We start from the raw sequence: 23,979 nt of genomic DNA, 5'->3' as shown, positions 1-23,979 counted from the left end.
TAGAGAAGCCTACCCTTCCCACACCTAACTGTATTTTCATTTGAGTCCATCTGATCATCTCCCACAGCTACTACTCTTTGTTTCACTTGACCCTCCCTTCTAGGTTGTAAGCTCTAACGAGCAGGGCCCTCTGCTCCCTCCTGTATTGATTTGTATTGTGACTGTACTGTCTTCCCTGATGTAAAGCGCTGCGCAAACTGGCGCTATATAAATCCTGTATAATAATAATGCAAAAATAAACAGAAGCAGATAGACATATGTTTATACCCAATTGGTGGAAAAAAACAAAAATTGCTAGTTGTCTTGCTAGTATGCTGACAAACTGGGTACCATAAGGTGGAAGTCTGATCTGAAAGTATTTAGATCTGTAGATATTAAGGGATAAGGAGTGTGTTTGCACATTTGGTGGTCGATGTACATCAACAGTGTCAAATTTGCAATCCATAATCCAAACCCAAAACAAATGGACATCCTGGGGGCTGTTTTTTTGCATTTTAGTTAAATAAAAATGAGGTTAGTATCCTAGGATATTCGGTGGTCATATCAATAGGTTTCTTGTGTAGCCAAAAGACCCTTAAAAGTGGTTGTTAACCCACTTGTACTAAATGCTCTGTACCACTATAAGTTTCCCTGTGCTCTGTAAAAAAAAAAAAAAAAAAAACTGCCAGAATGTACCTGTATGAGCTCCGCTCCAAGCACACAACCGATTCCTCTCCTTCTATACAGCGCTCCCAAACTGCCCCAAAGATGCTACTTGCAGGACTTTTCTTAACATCCCACCACACACACACACACACACACACACACACTTTCAGTATTTCAGATGCACCAAAAACAGAATTGAATCTAGGATTGAATCTAGGATACATGAACATATGTCGGACATACAAGGGTTATAAAAAATAAAAAAATAAAATCCACTCTCCAATCATTATGAGGAAGTGCATATCAGAAGCCGCAGGGAAACTTTTTTTTTTTTGATAGCCCGGAAAATAAAAGGAAAAAAGAGGGGAGAATTATACTGAGAAAATGTCACAAAATATAAGTGGATATATATTTGCAAACCAATGATTATGTATGTGAACCGCTCAGGCTGGATGGAAATTAAGTCCTGTTCCCATCGCTATTTGGCCTGGGAAGGGAGCTCGTCTATGCTCCAGGCATGTGGGCAGAGTGAAACATGTTGGGGGAGTGACCCATGCTGAGACTGCCGGCGACTATCATACAGCAGGTCCTAAAGGGTTTGTAAACCTACACATTAGGGTGAAAACACACCTTGCAGTGTACACCCCCCCCCCCATGTTTTACTTATCTGTGCCCCGAATTTCCATGGGCGCGTCCCCGCCGTCCTTCTCTCCACAGAGTCCCGGCTTTGATTGGATAGATTGATAGCAGTGCAGCCACTGGCTCCCACTGCTGTCAAATCCAATGACGTGGGCACTGGGGGCTGCACTGCTTTCAATCTATCCAATCAAAGCTGTCCAACACTAAATAGGGGTACACGAGAAAAGGACTCGGGAACGGGGCTGAAGGTTAGTATTTTAAAATAGGTGGTTGCCACTTGCCATTTTGGGCTTATAAATGTACTGTACTGGCATTTTTAGATCAAGAAATTCGATTAGCAGTCAGTGCATCAGGACTGATTAATTTTCAAATATACTATATATATATATACACACACACACAATAGTTTGTAAACCAACTTTGACTGAAGATAATATACACCAATTTGTTTTGTTTTGTTTTTCCCCAATTTTCCTTTGGACTTGCCAAAACCATATATGAGGTCAAACCTAAACACTTAATTTGTATGCAATCAGGCAGGCTGTTTCATTACATAGTTGAAGGTAAATCTAAAAGGAAATTGAACAAGAAAAACGTATAATGTATGGCCAGCTTAAGTCATCCTCCTCCTTTCAAAAAGAAACTTGTTAACAGGGCCAGACTTTACTTCCAGTACTCTCATGTCACCCCCAACTCCTACAAATCTTTGTTCAAAATGTGACTGACCTATGTAACTATGCCCATCACGATAATCAAGAACACAGCTGCCCCCCCAGGCAAAAGCTGGCTATACTCGTAGATTTACATTCATACAAAAATTCTCAGTACATTGGATGGCTTGATGAATGTCGTTTAAAAATTCTTTAAAAACTTTGGTTTGCTTTTAACATTAGATTTCATATTGGAATTTCCTGAGCATAAACCACAAACACTTAGGAAATGTAGTCTTTTCAGAAAAATATTTTTCCATCCAGCGTCTTTTAATTTTCTCATCATGGAGGTTGAAAAGGAACAATTTGACCCAACTAATCATTAGGAAAATCAAACAAATGTTCTTGAACACAATATTCTACTAGTGTGTCGCCAGGTTTAGGTAGTGGCTTGTTTTGATTCAAGATGATATATCCCCTACCAAATACTGAATAATCATAGAAGAAACTGTTAGACATGTATAAACTCTTTCACCAAATGAAAAGGTTTTTTGTATGTGCGTGTTGGTTTTTGGATGGAAGGAATACTCTCAATGAAAGGGATTGTTCAGCCCCGTACTGCTAGCGTGGTAGATCTGACTTTTCTTATGCATGTGAAAAGCCAATGGCTACTTTCTGCCAGATGTCTTCTAGTAGGAATTATCAAGGAAGTTGGAATTTTCTGGTTTTTAAGATTCAGTAAATCAGAGCAAAGTGATTTGCATTAGACATCTAAAAAAATCTTTTTTTAAACGTATACCTACAGGTAAGCCTATAATAAGGCTTACCTTTAGGTACTGTGAATATGACATCATAGACATGCCCTTCCTTAAATAATTTACAATGGTAATTGTAATATGCCACATGGAGGGGGTTAATGTACTGACTGATATATTAGTGACCAGTGGCAATTAACCCCTTTGTGCTGCATAAATGACAGTGGCACCATCAGTGTTAATTAAACCCATTAGTTTATAAACACTGCCACTAATGCAGCACAAAGGGGTTAAATAATTGCCACTGGCCACTAATACATCAGTGAGTACATTAACCTCCTTCATGTGCCATATTATAATTACCAATCATTATGATAATTACACAGTACAGGTGCGTTATACCACAGCACTTGTATTGTGCGATTATCATAATGATATAGAATGACAGAAAAAATTGTCTTTAGGCCTTATACACACAGGGCGTGCTGAAGACATGTGTCCAACATGCAGGGCTGTCTTTTACTGGCTTAGGGATGCATAAAGTGTTACATGCATCCCATTTATTTCTACTGAGAGACACAGCCGCTATATCCCAATATGTCATGTGTGCGGGTCCCAGAATGCATGCAGGGTGCATTCAGGGACCCGCACCAGCATGTCATATTGGGATATAGCGAATGTGTGTCTCAGTAGAAATAAATGGGATGCCGGCATTGGGATGTATGCAACACTTTAAAACAGTGTCACGGTTTTAAACAAGGTTAAGACATACAGTGTGATGCATTAAATACAGTTCTGTAAGCTACAACTTTTTTGCTAGCAGTGCCCCTCCTGAGACTAGACTCTGGATCGGCCCCTGGTCAGAAGTACAGTAGGTGGAAATCTTTCCAACAGCAACCGAGATTTAAAAAAAAAAAAAAAATCGTCAGGGGGTACGATCGCTTCCAAGATTAAAAAAAGGACAGTATTTATTCCATGATGGAAATAAAAATGTACTACTCTATTCAGTTTACGCTATGCCGACTGTAATCATTTGACTATATGGTTAGACAAAGAACCTTTTTAAAGAAAAATCAGCTTCGCCCCTTACAAGGAAAAATAGCTGGTTCACTTTAATTCCTCCCTCTCCCGTGGCACGCACTCAGCTTTTACTTTGCTCCACTTCTGCTCTGTTTAACGGTCAGAAGCAAGAAAAGTAAGCTCTGTGTAAGTTTTGAATTGCTCTAGTTGGAGCTTAAGGCAAGATACATGGATCGAAATTTGGCCGGCTCACCAGCAAATAGACAACTTTTGATTCATGTATAGGCTGGCTGTACACACGTCTAGGAGGAACTGCCAACAATGGCTGCACTATGGGAGCCTATGGGGGATGTCATTTGCAGCCATCACTATCTGACATAGGGAATCACATGGCCGGAAAAGAGTGGGCTGAAAATGGGTAAGTATATACATTTTACTTACACAGTTTAGTATAGATTTTAAGACCAATTAGGCTTTAGCTGGAATTCTACTTGTAACTCTTTCAAACTCCATCCAAAAAATAATCATTTTGGCTATACAAAAAAAAAAATTGTGATTGCATCTGAAGCGTTGGTGCTTGTACTAAATTATTGAAGGAAAGAAAGGCAAACATGTCAATGCTATAAAGCAATTTAAACCGCTGCTTATTTTAGAACACTTATTTTCAGTTATTTCCAAGTAGTAGTTCTTAGATTGCCATTTTTCACACTTTGCGCAGCTCATCATCACAAATTAGCCAGGATTTCTCCAAGCCTTCAGATGGGCATCAAGTGATGAAGAATACTTAATTATGCGCTTTGTCAAACTGATTATTGTTATTAGGATAAAAACGCCATCACTAGATCTGGAAGCACAAAATTACACAGAGCTATCTGTAGGCATCTTTATCTCCATCCTGAGCCATGTTCCTAGAAGTAGGTTAGAATCTAGTCTTTCGTGAAGTGCTCTCATGTGAACACCCAGCTAAATTTTCCAGTTATACATTCTGGGGCAGTCGAGAGGATCCAAGAAAGGAAAGGAATGTTTAACAATGACAAGTAGAAAGTAATCTTCGAGAAAGCACCGCCGGAATTTGTCCTATGCTTCAAATGCGCCTTTCCAGCATATCATTTGTTTTCATGCTTACTTTCCACTTTTCTTCTTGAGAATTATTTCCTCTTCTAGATCCTCTTGTCTAGCCCAGATCACATAATCAGAAAACAGATGATTTTTTTTTTTTTTTTTTTTTTTACTCACTGCAAAATCATTTTCTCCAAGTTCACTGAAGGACACAGATTACCAGTATTCTTGACTATAGTGTTATAGCACAACCTTCAGGAGTAGATCACTAGGCAGATAAAAAAAAAAAAAAAAAAAAAAGGGGAACAAAAGCACAGCCGATGGGCAATGCAAACTTGTAGCCCAACCCCCTATCTGCAAAAGGGCAGCTCAGCAAGTCACAAAGCAGTAAAAAGGAAAGAAGATAGAGGGGCGGGTGTTGTGTCCTCCAATGAACTCAGAGAATGGCATTTTACAGTAACCAAAAAAAAAAACACATCCAGTTTTCTCTTCTATGTTCTATGAGGGGCACACAGCTTGTCAGTATTTATGACTGCAGGAACATCCATCAGCAGTGCCTCGAAGGGTGGGCAACCAGAGAACGAACAGCCGCCTGCTAAACCTTTGCGGCCAAAACACGTATCTGAATATACCTATACGTCAACTTTGTAAAACTTGTTTAAAGTGTGAGCAGATGACCAGGTGCCACCTTGCAAACTTGAGACAGATGCCTGATGCCGAAAGGCCCAATATATGCATTTGTGTTTTTTTCCCGCACTTCTTTAAAGGTATCAGCCTGGACAACAGTCTGCCTGATCCATTGTGAAATAGTGGCAGAAGAAGCTTCCAAACCTTTACATGGATCGTTAAACCTATGGAAGGAGTCTATAGCAGACCCTGACTGCCTGAAAACACTTCCAAAAGGTGTGAAGCACAACTTCCTTTAAATGGAAAGGGTGCAGGGATGGATGGATGTCCCCATTCAGATGAAAAATCGGACACCACCTTCGGTAAGGAGAAGGGATGCGGACGGAAAACCACTTTATCCCTGTGTAAAACCATATAGGTAGACTTACAAGACAAGACCACCAGCACCGAAAAAAAAAGGACATGCAGAGGCGATAGCAACCAAAAAGTCGAGCACATGAGAGTCACCAAAGGAAGACCCCCCCCCCCCAGTCAATACTTTGTAGAACCACCTTTTGCTGCAATTACAGCTGCAAGTCTTTATAGGGATGTCTCTACCAGCTTTGCACATCTAGAGAGTGAACTTTTTGCCTATTCTTCTTTGCAAAATAGCTCAAGCTCTGTCAGATTAGATGGAGAGCGTCTGTAAACAGCAATTTTCAAGTCAAGTCATGCCACAGATTCCCAGTTGGATTTAGGTCTGGCGTTTGACTGGGAAATTCTAACACATGAATATGCTTTGAAAAGGAAAGGAAATTTGCCAGGGTCTTCTTAGGCTTCATGTACACTGCTACTGGTAACCTGACATTTTAATTTAATTATGTTCATTGTATATGAAAGAAATACAACATACGTGTATTTTTACTTACGTCTCTTGTATTAAGTCAACATTTAAATTACCTTGGATTTCAGCTTTAACCACTTAAGGACCGCCTCATGCACATATACGTCGGCAGAATGGCACGGCTGGGCACAAGCACGTACCTGTACGTCCTCTTTAAGTGCCCGGTCGTGGGCGCGCGCCCGCGACCCGGTCCGAAACTCTGTGACCGCGGGACCCGCGAACCCGATCGCCGCTGGAGTCCCGCGATCGGTCTCCGGAGCTGAGGAACGAGGAGAGCTGTGTGTAAACACAGCTTCCCCGTTCTTCACTGTGGCGCTGTCATTGATCGTGTGTTCCCTGATATAGGGAAACCCGATCAATGATGTCACACGTCCAGCCCCGCCCCCCTACAGTAAGAAACACATATGAGGTCACACTTGACCCCTTCAGCGCCCCCTAGTGGTTAACTCCCAAACAGCAATTGTCATTTTCACAGAAAACAATGCATTATTTGCTGTGAAAATTACAATTGTTCCAAAAATGTGTCAAAATTGTCCGATGTGTCCGTCATAATGTCGCAGTCACGAAAAAAATCGCTGATCGCCACCATTAGTAGTAAAAAAAAAAAATTAATAAAAATGCAATAAAAAAACTATCCCCTATTTAGTAAACACTATACATTTTGCGCAAACCAATCGATAAACGCTTATTGCGATTTTTTTTTTTCTTCCAAAAAATGGTAGAATACGCATCGGCCTAAACTGAGGAAAAAAAAGTTTTTATATATTTTTGGGGGATATTTATTATAGCAAAAAAGGAAAAAAAACATGCAAAAAATAAAAACCGCAGAGGTGATCAAATACCGCTAAAAGAAAGCTCTATTTGTGGGGGGGGGGGGGGGGGGCACCCATTTTTGTTTGGGAGCCATGTCGCACGACCGTTCAATTGTCAGTTAAAGCGACACAGTGCCGAATCACAAAAACTGGCCGGGTCCTTTACCTGCATTTTGGTTCGGGTCTTAAGTGGTTAAGGTAAATTTGTCTGACTTAAGCATAGTTGCAGTGTTTGTTTAGTAGCGTTACGATCTCACTGACCTTTCACGTGTCATCTTGAATTTCCATTTAAATATTTAATAATGGTGCAATTGTATACATCACAAAATTACGCATATACAGTAATGTAGGTATAATTTCTCTTATGTTTATTGAAGGCCACAAGTATTCTTGGCCATAGGGTTAAAGCGCCTCCTTCAGGAGTAGGACACTAGACAGAAAGAAAAAACACACAAACGTGCCAATACATTTTGGCGATGAACCGTGGTCACAGCATACTTGTGCTGTGCCCGAGGCTCTTTTCCGAAATGCATTAGCCACTTTTTGTTACTCACCGATATGCTACAATAAGGAATAGAAGGATCTATTGAGTTGCCGGCTGTTCCCTTTATTTGACTTATCCTAGTTTACAACCTCAATGCTGCTAACAGCTTGCAATTGTGGAGAGTTATGTCCAATGACTTGAAATGGACATTTTGGGGTCTGTACATTGTTACAGGTAGTTTTATAGCGCCGACAATTTAGCACTTTACAAACCATACATTCAAATCAGTCCCTGCCTTCAAGGCACTTACAATCTAATCTATCCCTAATGTGCATACAAAACATTAGGGCCAATTTAGGCCTCATGTACACTGGATGTTTTTTTACAGCTGCTCCTAGGGGCACCTGGCGTTTTTTTCCTGCCCCCAAACTCCCCTGCATGTTAGCCTATGTATCCATGTACACATTGGGCTAGATTCAGAAAGAATTTACGCCGGCGTATCTATTGATACGCCGCGTAAATTCAAATCTGCGCCGGCGTATCTTCTTTCTGTATTCCGAAAGCAAGATACGCCGAAATTTGCCTTAGTTGCATATTTACGCTGGCCGCTAGGTGTCGATTTACGCAAGGAATATGCTAATTGGGTAGATACGCCGATTCACAAACGTACGTACGCCCGGCGCATTTTTTTACTTCGTTTACGTTATGATTTTTCCGGCATAAGGTTACTCCTGCTATATGAGGCGTACGCAATGTTAAGTATGGACGTCGCTCCCGCGTCATATTTAGAATTTTTTACGTCGTTTGCGCAAGTCGTTCGCGAATAGGGCTTTGCGTAAATTACGTTCACGTCTAAAGCATTGACGATTTGCTGAGTAATTTCGAGCATGCGCACTGGGATTCTTTCACAAACGGCGCAAGTGCCGTTCGTTAGAGACGTCATTTACGTGGGGGTCATGTTTTACATAAAACACGCCCACCTCAATTTGGATTCGGTGCGCTTACGCCGGCTGATTTACGCTACGCCGCAACTTACGGAGCAAGTGCTTTGTGAATACTGCACTTACCCGTCTAAGTTGCGGAAGCGTAGCGTAAATAGGATACGCTACGCCGGAAGAAAGATACGCGCTCCTACGTGAATCTAGCCCATATGCTTTTAGCATCATTTAGTAGCAGGAGAGTTTAGAGGCAGGAAAAAACAAAAACCCAATGCCAGAGCATCCAGGAGCAGCAGTTTTGGCAGAAAAAAAAATGCTTGACACTGCTAAACGTGCCTAAATGCGCTTAAAGCGGATGTGCCAGTAAAAAAAAAATATTAAAAGCCAGCAGCTACAAATACTGCAGCTGCTGACTTTTAATATTAGGACACTTACATGACATCGATTATGTTCGATTTTTTTTTTTTTTTGCATGCCTATTTTTTCTCTATTGAGCACCGGGGGGCACTCCCTGGTGGTCCAGTGTTGGCATCTGAGGGGGGACTGCACTGATAAACAATCAGCGTGAATCCCCCGTCAGGAGAGACACCGATCGGCTCTCCATTACTCGCGTCTGACAGACGCGAGTGAGGAAGAGCCAATCAACGGCTCTTCCTGTTTACATCGTGATCAGCCGTGATTGGACACGGCTGATCACGTGGTAAAGAGCCTGCGCCGGAGGCTCTTTACCGAGATCGGAGATGCAGGGTGTCAGACTGACACCCCGCATCACCGATCGCCGCACTGCGCGCCAGCATGTAATCCTGCAGGACGTCAATAGACGTCCAGTCAGGATTACAGAACCACTTCCCGGACGCCAATTGACTATTGACCGGGCGGGAAGTGGTTAAATAAATGCGAAAGGAGGAAGAAGAAAGAAGGAAAAAAAAAAAACCACACACACACACACACACACTTTCAACCATTGGGTGACAAGATTTATGCCTGAAGGAGAATTTATTAAAATGTGTTTTCATGACAGGTTGTATCACTTCCAATTCAACTGAGTGATGCCTATATCTAGGAGGAAAAGGCTTCCTACCGACAAACAGCACGCTCTTTCACAAGCTGGGGTTATGAATACGAGACCTTCACTCCCAGCCAGCTACTGTACATAGCCCGTGTAAATCATATCTGGAATTTATTAACGAGACACGTTGGCAGACCTGCCAGATCTATTAGCGTCACCGCACTTTTGTGGCAGCAATTTTTAAGCAAATGAGCCCATTCCTAAATAATTAAATCAGACTTCACACAGGGGCAACACGACTTCCAGCACGACTTTGGGAGGCGACTTGAGTATGAATTACAGCGCGACCTGAGGCAACTTACAAAGAAACCTCCAGGACAGGTTGGCTTTCCAGTGGCCAATCAAACAAGAATCAGCTCTGTGGGAAGGAGGGGGAGGGGTTTGCCTGAGAAATGTATGTTCTCTTCCTGTATTGTTGCTTCAGTTAAAGCGGTAGTTCACCCTCCTTCACCTCATTATTCCATTACTTTCGGCATCGTAGCACGAGCTACGGTATGCCGGTCTTAAATTTTTAATCCCCGTACTCACTGTGCTATTGTTGATTGAAGAATCCGACTCCCGCGGGGAATGGGCGTGCCTATGGAGAGGGAGGATGATTGACGGCCGGCTCTGGCACGTCACGCTCCCCGAAGACAGCCGGAGTAGGTCTCGGCTATTCACAGCGCCTGCGCACAGGCTATGCGCAGGCGCCGTGAATAGCCAAGCCTATTTCGGCTATTTCCGGAGAAGCGTGACGTGCCAGGGCCGGCCGTCAATCACCTTCTCTCACCATAGGAACGCCCATTCCCCGGATTCTTCAATCAACGATAGCACAGTGAGTACGGGGATTAAAAATTTAGGACCGGCATACCGTAGCTCGCGCTACGATGCCGAAAGTAATGGTCTAATAAAAAAAAAAACATTTTTTTTTTTTTAACAGGGTGAACCCCCGCTTTAAGACAGTGATCTGACTTCTGAGGCGACTTCCATTGAAATCAATAGGTACAAGTTGCCTACAAGTCGCCTAGAAGTCGTATTGAAGTAGTACAGGAACCTTTTCTGAAGTCGGAGCGACTTCAGTAGTGTGCATTACAGCTCCATTCACTTCCATTGATTTTCTCATGCAGCGTGACTTGAGGCGACTAGGGGCGACTTGAAGTCGGATCCGAAGTCGTCCCTGTGTGAATGGGCTCTCACTGTTTTGTTTTGCCTACTTTGCTGCAAAATGTTATAAGGTTTACTTTATTTCATTAACCCCCTCAATACAGGGCACTTAAACCCCCTTCCTGCCCAGGCCATTTTTCAGCTTTCAGCGCCGTCACACTTTGAATGACAATTGCTCAGTCATGCTACACTGTAACAGTGTTGCCAACCTTCCGCAGCATTTTTTACTGATAAAACATGGAAAATTTACTGGTGGAGCACATTCTTTACTGGCAACCTGAGAAATTACAGAACTCCTATTGAAAACGAACACAGTTAATATTTGAACAGTATAAAACATGATATGGAAACACGGACAACACCTATAACCAAGCGATTTGCTCGATTTACACTTAAGTCAACACAGCATGAAATTATCAGCCACCAATATTTACTGGCAGTTGTAAAAAAAAAAAAAAAAATGATTTTTACAAACGGTCAGTAAATTTACTGGCGGTTGGCAACCCTGCATCAGTGCCGCCTGATTGGTCACAGCCGATCACATGGTTAAAGAGACGCAGCTCTTTACACAGATCGTGGTTGCGCCGTGACCTAGCAACACGGCTTGGCCATGAACGCTGCGCTGTGCGCCCCCGGGGGCAGTCGTTCTGGGCAGCCATCATACGACATCCACCCAGAACGAGAGCCGCACCGCCCAGCCGTCATTTGACAGTGGGCGGCAAGTGGTTAAAGTAAAAAAAAAAAAAAAAAGGAAGGACACTGACAAAATATGGTGCAGTTGTACATATACACTCACCGGACACTTTATCAAGTACACCTTGCTAGTACCGGGTTGGACCCTCTTCTGCCTTCAGAACTGCCTTAATTCTTTGTGGCATAGATTCAAAAAAAGTTGTTGGAAACATTCCTCAGAGATTTTGGTCCATAGTGACATGATAGCATCACACAGTTGCTGCAGATTTGTTGGCTGCACATCTATGATGCGACTCTTATTCTACCACATGCTCTATTGAATTGAGATCTGGTGACTGTGGAGGCCATTGGCGTACAGTGATCTCATCGTCATTTTCAAGAAACCAGTGGCGAGATGATTTGAGCTTTGTGACATGGTGCATTATCCTGCTGAAAGGAGCCATCAGAAGATGGGTACACTGTAGTCATAAAGGGCCATTATGGACATGGTCAGCAACAATATTCAGGTAGGCCGTGGCATTTAAACGAGTTGCTGTCATGTGATTGGCTGATCAGCAATTTGTGTTACCAAGCAATTGAACAGGTGTACCTAATAAAAGTGGCCAATAAGTGTATACAGAAGTACAAAAAGGTTTTAAAAAAAAAAAAAAAAGGGAAAAAAGGAAAATGTCCATTTCAGTTTTCCTTCTTTAAAAATAATTGAGCTAGGGGGGTATACAATTATGAAATATCTGTGAAGGTTCTACCTCCTGCAACACTGCTTACATTCAAATTTCCAGGGAAGGTAGGGTTAGTGCACAATTTTTTAAACGTTTTCTGTATAGGAGAGACAGCAAGAGATCTGCAGTGGGTGTGTTTGGCACCACATGCTTAGCACTGAAAGAAGGGGTTCACAGATTACTAACAAAGGTCATGGAGAGCCCATGTGCACTCCAACAAAGATTGGAAGAAAATCAGAAGATTTTGAAGGTATGCCGTGCTCCCTGTATGCATTTAAATGCTTAATTTTCACGTAATAAACAAAAAAACTTTAGGATACTGCAACTTTTAGAAAGCGCATCAAAAATGCAGGACATAATAGAGGAAGTCAATAGAAAAATGCGAAACAATCCAAATGCACGGGTACAGGGCGCTGCACCTGCGGTGCTTATCAGTGTGAAGGGGGCCTTAAAGTTGAACTCCAATTAACACTTATAAAAGAAAGGTACATAATTAAAAAAAATAAAAAAAAAAGTACATAAATGAATAAAAGCTAACCATTGCAAGTACCCCTGTCAGGGGTAATTGGTTTCTCATACCTCCAACTGCCACTTTTGGTCTGTTAAAGGGAAGTTGAAAAATAAGAGACTTACTTGCCGAACTCTCAAGTAAAAATAAAGGAGGGAAAGAAAAAAAGCAACTAATGCAGCAACCACAACTGATGCCCTGTACACACGATCACTTTTTGTGATGAAATAAAATGACATTTTTAAAAATGTCATTTAAAATGATCGTGTGTGGGCAAAATGTCATTTTATGTCTTCTGAAAAATGACAAAAAAAAAAAATTCGAACATGCTTGAATTTTTTATGTCATTTTTTGTGTCATAAAAAATGATCGTGTGTGGGCAAAAATTACGTTTTAAACCCGCACATGCCCAGAAGCAAGTTATGAGACGGGAGGTAAAACTACCATTCATAATGGAGTAAGCACATTCATCACGCTGTAACAGACAAAAAAGCATGAATCATCTTTTACTGACAAGTAACCAGCTAAAAGCAGCCTCAAGGCGAATAGAACTTCCCCTTTAGAGTGCCATCACTTTGTTCATCAATTTTCAAAAACGATGGTGTGTGGGCAACATCATTTTTAACGATGAAGTTGGAAAAAGTAATTTTTTCCCCCATGATAAAAAATAACTTTTTTTCATCACAAAAAGTGATCGTGTGTACAGGGCATAAGAATTGGCAAACTGTAATATACTGCATTTTGGGTTTAACACTCTACAGTGTAGCTTTAGGAATTACAATTACTATTTCTTTTCCATTTCAATCTATGGTAATGTGCAGGTTGTGCTTCTTCTAAATGTACATTATACTTAAGCGGGTAGCAATTGCACTTGCCAATGTCTCTCCTAACGCATTGACATGGTTCACTGAAACATCTTCAGATTCAGGCATATAAAGCCTGCTTGTGCCCCCATAAAAAGGGCCCAGTGTTTGTGTTCCACTGCTATACTCTGGCTCACGCTGGGCTCATGCCAGGTTGGCCTCTTGCCACTCGTACGATGACATGTCCAAGCACAACTACTATATAACAAGAAGGGATTCACAGCACTGTGCTTTAGAGGATGAAAACTTGTTCTCATTTTGTCTCTGCACATATCACTTCTATTTACTGGTACAAAGGGGAAAACTCCTAAGGACTGCCAACCCCTCGGTACCAATTAGGCCGACTAGATCCTGAGTGTTCATTGTGCTACCACGGACATTTATACTCTCAGATTAAAAGTCAGTGGAAAATATACATTACTGGAACAAAGTATGAAAAATATACATTTTACCTGTATTTATGCATATTTTGTCATAATGGGATATGTGGCTATTACACAAATAGTATATGCAATATAAAGCTGTATGGTTAGGTCTTGCCAGAAATACCAATCCTTTGGTAGGTAGAACAGTAACCCTATTATATGAATTGTAACTGTATATTTAAATGCTATTCCAGGCCAACCGCTGAACTGGGGCTTATGATCCAAGGTATCTAAGGGATAAGGAGACCTTGTTGACGGAGGTACAAATCAGATTCCTCATTAGTAGAGATGCTTGGTAAAATAAAGGGGGAAAACAAATTGGTTGCTACAATAGCAGTTCTTCCTTAACCAATCAAATAAAGGTCTTACCAAGTATTGTGCCGTCTTCTCTCTCCCTGTCTAACCGGAATCCTCAGTGTGAACCAAGTTAAAATGCTTGTAAAATCCTATAATCCACTCTATTACAGTAGTATATAATGTGCAATATGTGTGTTTCTGTAATATAATTGGGCCAAATACCTTCATTATAGCGCCGCTCTGCGCTTCTGTGACTCGTCGGAGCTCGCTTCCCTTTAATTATATTAATAAAGTGAATTAAGAGGATTTTACAAGCATTTTGAACTAGGGCTTATTTTCGGGGTAGGGATTATTTTGCAGCCCTCTTGGAAAATAGCGCTAGGTCTTATTTTCGGGGAAACACGGTACAAAATTTTGTAAGTAAAAAATCTTCTCCTTCACTGATGTGCTCGGATGAGGCACCACTGATGGGCACTGATGAAGAGGCACCAATATGCAGCACTGATGGGCACAGAAGGATATCACTGGTGGACACTGGCAGGCATCGCTGATGGGGCTGCACTGATAATCATAGATGGCCATAGATGGAGCGAATAAAAAAAAAATCTTGATTCCCCAATCAACACAGCTAGTGTTGATGGGAGAATCCGTCCCACTGAGCCATTGTGTTCTCCCGGCGGGTTGGAGCTGTGCCCGCTGGGAGAATACAGCGATTACTGCTAGTGGCTGAAAAAGCCACTAGAAATAAATGCATGTAAAGTCCAACAAGCTGGTTGTACCCATATTGATCGATCAACTTGGGTACATTCAGCCTGCCCATACATGGTTCAAATCTCAGCTGCTGCTTGCTGAACCGGCAGAGATTTAACGCGTCTATGGCCAGCTTTAGACACTTTCAATAAGCCCAAAGTGACATTTGCAGCTGATAAATGAGATGAGAAAATCAATTCCAAGTGCTAACCCCTTCCATATGGAAGAGAAAGGCCACAAGAGCTACACTCCTAGACTTTCATTTTAAGTAAAAAGTAAACCAAATATTACAGCGGAGGACTGGTTTAAAAAAATTGAATCCTCACCCAGGACAAAAAAAGGGGGAGCTTTTGCTGCAATACTTTCCTTCCATTCATAGTAGTCCACTGCAATAATTTTTTTTTTCCACCAGTATTTCCAATCTTCTGGGCTGAATACCAGCCAGCGTAATTTAACTCACCTCCTTTGGATCCAGGCTGCCATGGAGTTCCCTACTTGAATGATATTATTTGATACAATAAGGGGCACCTTAAACCGCCTCTGACGGGAGATTACCCCACATGGAGTTTTGCATTATATTTTTCCCTCTCCAGTTACACTGCTATATATCACAGGCATCAGTTGTCACATTTCTCAAACACGGTCACCTCGTTACATGAAGTGCACTGACTCTGTTTTGCATCATCAGAACCTGTACTGCCAAAATACACAAAAGCCGGACAAAGGAACTCAAGCAAGAACAATATAAAAGTATAATTGGATACCTTCGCGCTAGAAAAGGTAAAAGATTTATGGTCTCATGCAACATTGCAAGCTTCCTGACAAATACTCTGCTTTGCACTTTGTAAAGAAGAAAAATGACCCAACTTACAGAATCCTCGGGAGGCCTCTGGATTTTGCCCCAGTCCACGGAAGGGCCCTTCTCTTGCAAAAACCGGTGAAACAAATGCTGAAAGCCTTCCAGGTCTTTCTTTGTGTGCTGAAAGAAACAAAAATACTTTATTGAAAAAAAATTCAGGTAAGACCGCAAACTGAATAAAAATTGCAATTACATACTAGTTAAAGTGGATGTAAACCCTCACATACACCCAGTGACGGGAACAGCCTCAGATGATACACATGGATGTAACAAATCTTCCTACATACGTTTTACATGTATATCCGCCGTCTTCATCTTTATATACGGTTTAGAAAGTGTACATCATGTTAGGAGATTTTCTCTTCTTTCAGTGAAATCTGGGCATACAACTGAGGCACACAACCCCTCTCCTCATAGGTAGAGACTTTCAGAGCGGATCATTGAATAGTTCAGCACGCTGCTAATTTATAGCATCTTACCCCACACAAAAAACTTTGGCTGCTTTTCTCATATGTGACAGAGAACCTGTCAGGAGTTATCAGACTGATAAGAGAGGAACAGAGCATGAGACAGCTACTGGATATAGTGCTTTGAAGAGAGATAAGCAAACAACACACTGTAGATATATGTGCCCAGCTGAAATTTCATGAATCGGGTTTACATCCACTTTGAATAAATATACAAATCTTTAAATTGGAAGCCCATACAAAGTTTTTTTTAATATTATTTATTAATTTTTTTATATAGCAAAAACTTTACCCATTTAAAAGTTATTTAGCAAGGAAAATACATCCCACATTAATAATTATGATACCAAAGTTAGTGTGTGCTGTAATTTGCCTCCAGCACTGTTCCCGTTTCTTCTTGCTGGAGGCTGCCGATTTGCTAAAGCCCAGTCCCCTGAACAGCAGTAAATCCTAAAGCTTAACTAAATCCATCGATTTAACGGTTTCAAAAAGAGTTAAGGCCCTGTCACACGGACGTGCGGGCTCCGCTTTGCTCAGTGGGGATCGCTTTGTCGATCCCTGCTGAGCAGGCAGATGACAGGTCGGTCTCTGCACACTGTGCAGGGAACGACCTGTCAGAGCGTCACTCTCCCCTATGGGGAAATCGGATGAAGATGGACCGCAGAGTCCGCCTTCATCCGATCCGCCAGACGGATTAAAAATAGGGTTTCCATCCATCACACTTTAGCGAATCGGAGCGGGCTGGATGTCAGCGGACATGTGACTGCTGACATCCGTGGCTCCTAGAGGTATATATCTGTCTTGCCCGTGTGAAAGGGGCCTTACATTCCTGGATTGCCAACTGTCACATTTGCTTGTGTCCTCAACCAAACAGTCAACCCATCAAATGGCTGGTGCCATAACCGATCACATGTGCAGCACCATGGCAGTTACAGTTCAAACAAATGTAGCTTCCTTTGCCGTACAAGATAGGAGGGTTTCATTACGCTTTAAGACGGTCAAAAGATCGGCCTCTACAAATTCAGCAATACTTAAATGTAGAGCAACTGGTCATGTGCAGAGCAGGGTGAGACAGTGTATTACTGGATTCTAAACAGTATAGACACTTTATTTTTTCCATAGCTATACCTGCAAAAGTGGCCAGCCTGAAGTGATCTAGCATGACTTAATTTTCTGAATAAAGTCCCACTTTAAGATAGAGTAGGAAACCATTATAGCTCATTTTTTTTATGGACATCTCAAATGAAGAGGCTTTCCCAAACCTATTCCCAGGTGGCACCAATCATGGCGACACAGACTACAATAAAATCTTGCCAAAGGTTTAAAGAAAACCAGTTGAATGACTTATGCTGGCCATACACTCCACGAAAAATCGTCCAAACGAACTTTCGAAAAACGAAAGTTCGGTCGTGAGCGCAAACGATAGTGCCATCATGTAATGATCGATAAATCGTTCAGTGAACATAAATAAAAAAAAATTGCTTCTTTTTTTTACATATACCTAGTGCAGAAAGTTCGGACGGGAAACACATTAACCTTCCGATTTATCATTCGTTCGGCAGAACATTTCCAAACTTGTCCTTCGGTTTTTAGGCTCAAAAACGTCCAGACGATTATTGATTTTGTGCCCATTAACTGTTCGAAAAACGAACAAACTGTCTGAATGACCGATGTTCGCCTGATTTTTCGTATTGTGTATGGCCAGCATTATGCCGCTCCTCTGATATTACTATGTAGGAGTCAATGACCTCAAACACATATGCAGAACTGTCAGAAGTTCTTGCATGCATGCTTGTTCATCACTGGTATTAAATAATGCGGAACAGGCAGCTAGCATCTTAAAAAAAAACAAGCCTTGCAAACTAAGTCCACATATTCTTTGAGGGCCCGCTATCTCAAATTTCTACTTAAAGATAAACTACATACGTGTGGGGAGACATGCAACCAACACCTGGCACTTCGCGCACAGCTCCTGCCACTACGCACCTCCTATGTGCTAGGCGCCAGACTACCAAGTCTGTGAATGTTGTACGAATCTGTTCATGCCACACTCAGACTTCCTTCCACCAGGAGCCAAGGTCAGACTACCAAGTCTGTGCCTGTTGTACGAATCTGTTCATGCTGCACTCAGACTTCCTTCCACCAGGAGCCAAGGTCCTGCGGGCACAGCATGCACTGTGCCCTGCTGGGGACAAAGCTTGCCCCTGGCTGCGCTCCTGATGTGGATAACGTGAGACGAGGGCAAAGCCTGTTTCCCCAGGCAATCTGATGCTAAGCATCACACCTCGGCTCAGGTAAATCAGTAAAGTGAGTAGCCACTGTTTAATAAAATGGAAATCTATTTGTCTAGGAAAATATATAAAAAAGGAAAAAACATGTAATTGAAAAAAAAAAAAAATACAATTTTGCAAAGCTTATTCTATTTTCATACTTTTGCATGTGAAGAATTTTTAATGTATCAGGGAAATTAAATTAAAAAAAAAAGAAAAAAAAGAAAAGCAGTGCGTATCTAACAAAAAGCAGATCGGCTTTTGCTTTTGTTTTACTAACCACTTAAAATATAAAATCCCCCACATCCCTGGGGAGATAACGCCAGAGCAGAGAAGTAATCCTGAAGCAGCAGCGATGACCTCATCGTGGTCAATCACTATGTCTGATGAGAAAGTTCTACATTTGTTAAGCACAAAAGGTCGTCTTATACGCCGGAAAATACGGTACTGCTGGAGTGAAAAACCTAATATATGTTGTTATTATTTATGGTATTGGAGGTATGAACATGCACTACAGACCAGTATTCATTTTTACGTCAAATTTCAATTTAGTTTTAGTCTTTTGACTAAAATGCCATTTTAGTTTTAGTCGTATTTTAGTCATCTCAATTTTAGTCGAGTAAAATGTTTTAGTCATTTTGTTTTAGTCAACGAAATTAACACTGCTCGCCAAGATAAACCAGTTATTTAAGGACTGGGTGCTTATTTAAATTTACGTATTTGGAAAATTATATTGATGGAACTTTCACATGTTTCCTTCCATATTTATTCTATTATAATATACATATGGGGAATTGTACATTAGCCACTAGAGCGCGCCCCTTATTATAAGGCAAGTCCCGCTGCCTTCTTGCTTGTTGAGATAAGATATCTCCACATACAATTCTTTACACCTAGCTGATCTTTTATACACATACTGTAAAGTTTAAACACCGGCATAAATATTAGCTCAGGATTCGCTAAACTACACAGGAAACAAAGGAAGCACAAATAAGACACGCCAATTTAGCATACCTATTAAAATTACTCAAACATAAAAAAAGCATCCCGAAGGTTGTAGCAAGTGCTGATCAGCATAACCTCTGCTATTGATAGTGTGAATAAACTCCAGCCGTCATTCCAGCCCACAGAGGGGCCAGAGAGAGAGCTGTAACATTCTGATGACGTATGCTGCAATGAATGATGCCAAGAAAAACCCACTATCCGTTTTATAACTTTCACAGCTGCATGGTTTACTGCATGCCCGACTGAACAATAGTGTGCAACCAGATACAACGCCGTCCTTCTGTGGCACAGAGAACCATGTTTAAATGTGAACTTGCTGGATAAATACTGTATATTTGTTCTCTGCCCTTGATGGAGATCGTACATTGGAGTTTACAAATACCTATACTATACTATGTTACTTCTTTGAGCAGTTACATTCATGCATTTGAATAGGAGCTGCATTACTTACTGGTGCTGATGCACTGTAGTGCTGAATGTTAGTAATATGCAAAATCCGGAATATTGCTGCACTCCTTGGTATCTTTATTGAAGCATTAAAATCACATCACAGGTATGACAGGAACGTAAACCGCGTAACGAGTTTTGCACTAAAGTCAGCACTTACTCAAACCTCAGATACACACACACATTGCATTAAATATACAGTATGTCACAAAAGTGAGTACACCCCTCACATTTTTGTAAATATTTTATTATATTTTTTTATGTGACAACACTGAAAAAATGACACTTTGCTACAATGTAAAGTAGTGAGTGTGCAGCTTGTATAACAGGGTAAATTTGCTGTCCCCTCAAAATAACTCAACACGCTGGCAACAAAAGGTGAAAATGTCCAAACCTGGCCCAAAGTATCAATATTTTGTGTGGCCAGCATTATTTTCCAGCACTGCCTTAAAGGGGTTGTAAACGGTAAAAAAAAAAAAAAAATCCCTAAATAGCTTCCTTTACCTTAGTGCAGTCCTCCTTCACTTACCTCATCCTTCGATTTTGCTTTTAAAATGTCCTTATTTCTTCTGAGAAATCCTCACTTCCTGTTCTTCTGTCTGTAACTCCACACAGTAATGCAAGACTTTCTCCCTGGTGTCGAGAAAGCCTCCTGAGGGGGCGAGCAGGAGTGTCAGGACACTCTACATTGCAGATAGAGAAAGGAGCTGTGTGTTAGTGGGTGTTCAGACACTCCTGCTCCCCCCTCAAGAGGCTTTCTCCACACCAGGGAGAAAGTGTTGCATTACTGTATTTAGTTACAGACAGACGAACAGGAAATGAGGATTTCTCAGAAGAAATAAAGACATTTAAAAGCAAAATTGAAGGATGAGGTAAGTGAAGGAGGACTGCACTAGGGTAAAGGGAAAAAAAAAATGTACCTTTACAACCCCTTTAACCCTCTTGGGCATGGAATTCACCAGAGATTCACAGGTTGCCACTGGAGTCCTTTTCCACTCCATGAAGACATCACGGCGCTAGTGGATGTTAAGAGACCCTGCGCTCCTCCACCTTCTGTTTGAGGATGCCACACAGATGTTCAATAGGGTTTAGGTCTGGAGACATGCTTGGCCAGTCCATCACCTTTACCCTCAGCTTCTTTAGCAAGGTAGTGGTCATCTTGGAGGTGTGTTTGGGGTCGTTATGTTGAAATACTGCCATGTGGCCCAGTCTCCAAAGGGAGAGGATCATGCTCTGCTTCAGTATGTCACAGTACATGTTGGCATTCATGGTTCCCTCAATGAACTGTAGCTCCCAGTGCTGGCAGCACTCATGCAGCCCCAGACCATGACACTCCCAGCACCATGCTTGACTGTAGGCAAGACACACATTTCTTCATACTCCTCGCCTGGTTGCCGCCACACAAGCTTGACATCATCTGAACCAAATAAGTATCTTGGTCTCATCAGACCACAGGACATGGTTCCAGTAATCTATTGTCTTTAGCAAACTGTTTGCGGCCTTTCTTGCGATTCATCTTTAGAAGTGGTTTCCTTCTGGGACAACAGCCACGCAGACCAATTTGATGCAGTGTGCGGTCTATGGTCTGAGCACCAACAGGCTAACCCCCCACCCCTTCAACCTTTGCAGCAATGCTGGCAGCACTCATACGTCCATTTCTTAAAGACAACATCTGCATATGACACTGAGCAAGTGCACTCAACTTCTTTGGTAGACCATGGCAAGGCCTGTTTCGAGTGGAACCTTTCCTGTTAAACCGCTGTATGGTCTTGGCCACTCTGCTGCAGCTCAGTTTCGGGGTCTTGGCAATCTTCTTACAGCCTAGGCCATCTTTATGTAGAACAACAATCCTTTTTTTCAGATCCTCAGAGTTCTTTGCCACGAGGTGCCATTGTAAACTAACAGTGACCAGTATGAGAGAGAGGAAGAGAGCGCGATAACACCACATTTAACACACCTGCTCCCCATTCACACCTGAGGCCTTGTAACCCCAACGAGTCACATGACACCTGGGAGGAAAAAATGGCTAATTGGGCCCAATTTGAACATTTTAACTTAGGGGTGTACTCACTTTTGTTGCCAGCTGTTTAGACATTAATGGCTGTGTGTAAAGTTATTGAGGGGACAGCAAAATTACACATTTATACACGCTGTACACTCCCTTTTTTACATTGTAGCAAAGTGTCATTTCTTCAGTGTTGTCACATAAAATATTTACAAAAATGTGAGGGGTGTACTCACTTTTGTGAGATACTGTATACATGCATGATACAAGTGAGCATTGTTTGGCAATTAAGCAATTGGGCAATTAACCAATTAGAAATACACTCCTACTGCACTGATGAGAGCCTGTGCTCCTTACTTTCCCACACTAAGAGTCGGTTGACACAGCAGCGTGAGGACAACTTCAGAGGCAATTTGCAAAACGACTTCTGTATAGAAGTCAATGCAGGTCGCCCCGAGCCGCCCCCGAAGTCGTACAGGAACCTTTTTTTTAGTCGGAGCGACTTGCTTCGCTCCGACTTAGAACGGTTTCATTGCATTGAATGGGATGCGACACGTCAGGCGGCTGAGCTGCCTGTCGTGTCGCCCCAGTGTGAACCGGGTGTAACATGTCATAGAACACAAATCAAAAACGAAAAAAATAAAAAATAAACAAACAAAAGAAGCCACATAAATCTCCTCCAAGCTTTCACCCATCAACACAGATCCAGCAACCACTGCTGGATGACCATGCGGGAGAGCATAGGGAAGGAGACCGTCGGCCAACACAAACTAAGGGCACATAAGGTCACAATATGAGGGATACAAATAATTTAGTTTCCTCCTATGACAGGCTGTGTGGCAAACAAGCCATTTGCAGCATGCCAGACATACCAACTTAATACAATGTTGTTAGATGAGATAGTGTCCAAAAATTCAAAAACTAAAAAAAAAATCCATAAAACATATGTATAAAAGATCAAAAAAAGATCTAAATGATCCAACAAAAATGCACCCCTGGGAACCCTATACTTAAAAAGGTACAGTTGGACAAAAGAAATGGTGCACTTTTCAAATATTTGTGGGGGAAAAAAAAAAAAAATGTTGAACCATTTACCATTTTCCTTCCACTTCACAATTTTGTGCCACTTTGTGTTGGTCTATCACATAAAATCCCAATAAAAACACATTTATGTTTTTGCTTGTAATATGACAAAATGTGAAAAATGTCAAGGGGTGTGAATACTTTTTCAAGGCACTGTATATGTGGGGGAAGAAGCACAAAAAACAAAAACAAAAGCCGCAATCTGCATTTGCACGTTTTGAGTGGTCGATGATCTATAGGAGCCTAGCAAATGAGAGGATAGTCCGTTCTTTACTCCCCTGAGAAGTCAGCAAAAAAGCAAATGTGCAAAGCAGCACCCAGGTCGGGGTTTATTCCCCCCATCAGAATCCAGGCATTGGGAAATAAAAGTTCCCTGAACTCAACTCAGAAAATACTTTTCATAGGAGTGAAATGTTATAAGTAACCTGCAGATTTCAGCCCCTGTTCACACTGGTGTGACTTGTCATGCGATTTGACAGGTCAAATCTCACCCCATTGCACACAATGAAACTGTTCAAATCAGTGTAGGGCCGAAACTACTAATCAATTAGTTTCATAATCTATTACAATTTTCATAATCGATTAATCGGCCAGTAACATAATGGGGTTAAAAAACTAAAATTAGCCCTTTATAGTACAAAAAAGCAAATCGCTACTGTAAATGTTACTTTCACTGACCAACAGTAAAAAAATGAACCCCTTACAGTAGCGATTATTTGCTGTTTTTGTACTTATTTTAGTTTTTTTATGAAAATAATCGTTGGTTGCAGCCCTAAATCAGTGCAATGCCGACTTTGCAGAGTAGTACAGATTTGAAAAAGTAGTTCCTGCACTACTTTTGCCGATTTCAGGTGCAACTTGCAT

At 41.5% G+C, this 23,979-nt stretch overlaps 1 protein-coding gene across 3 annotated transcripts in view; it reads right to left on the bottom strand.

Annotated features, from left to right (window-relative positions):
- The window catches only part of UGP2 (UDP-glucose pyrophosphorylase 2), a 144,442-nt gene that overhangs the window by 60,542 nt on the left and 59,921 nt on the right, over positions 1 to 23,979 (bottom strand). For all 3 annotated transcript variants that reach the window (XM_040351224.1, XM_040351222.1, XM_040351223.1), the window contains exon 3: positions 15,851 to 15,958. In XM_040351224.1, the coding sequence (XP_040207158.1) occupies positions 15,851 to 15,958 (108 nt within the window). The remainder of the gene's footprint in view (positions 1 to 15,850; positions 15,959 to 23,979) is intronic.

The sequence above is a fragment of the Rana temporaria genome, chromosome 4, assembly GCF_905171775.1.
Source record: "Rana temporaria chromosome 4, aRanTem1.1, whole genome shotgun sequence".
Classification (NCBI taxonomy): Eukaryota; Metazoa; Chordata; class Amphibia; order Anura; family Ranidae; genus Rana; species Rana temporaria.
This window is presented reverse-complemented; position numbering and strand designations above follow the sequence as displayed.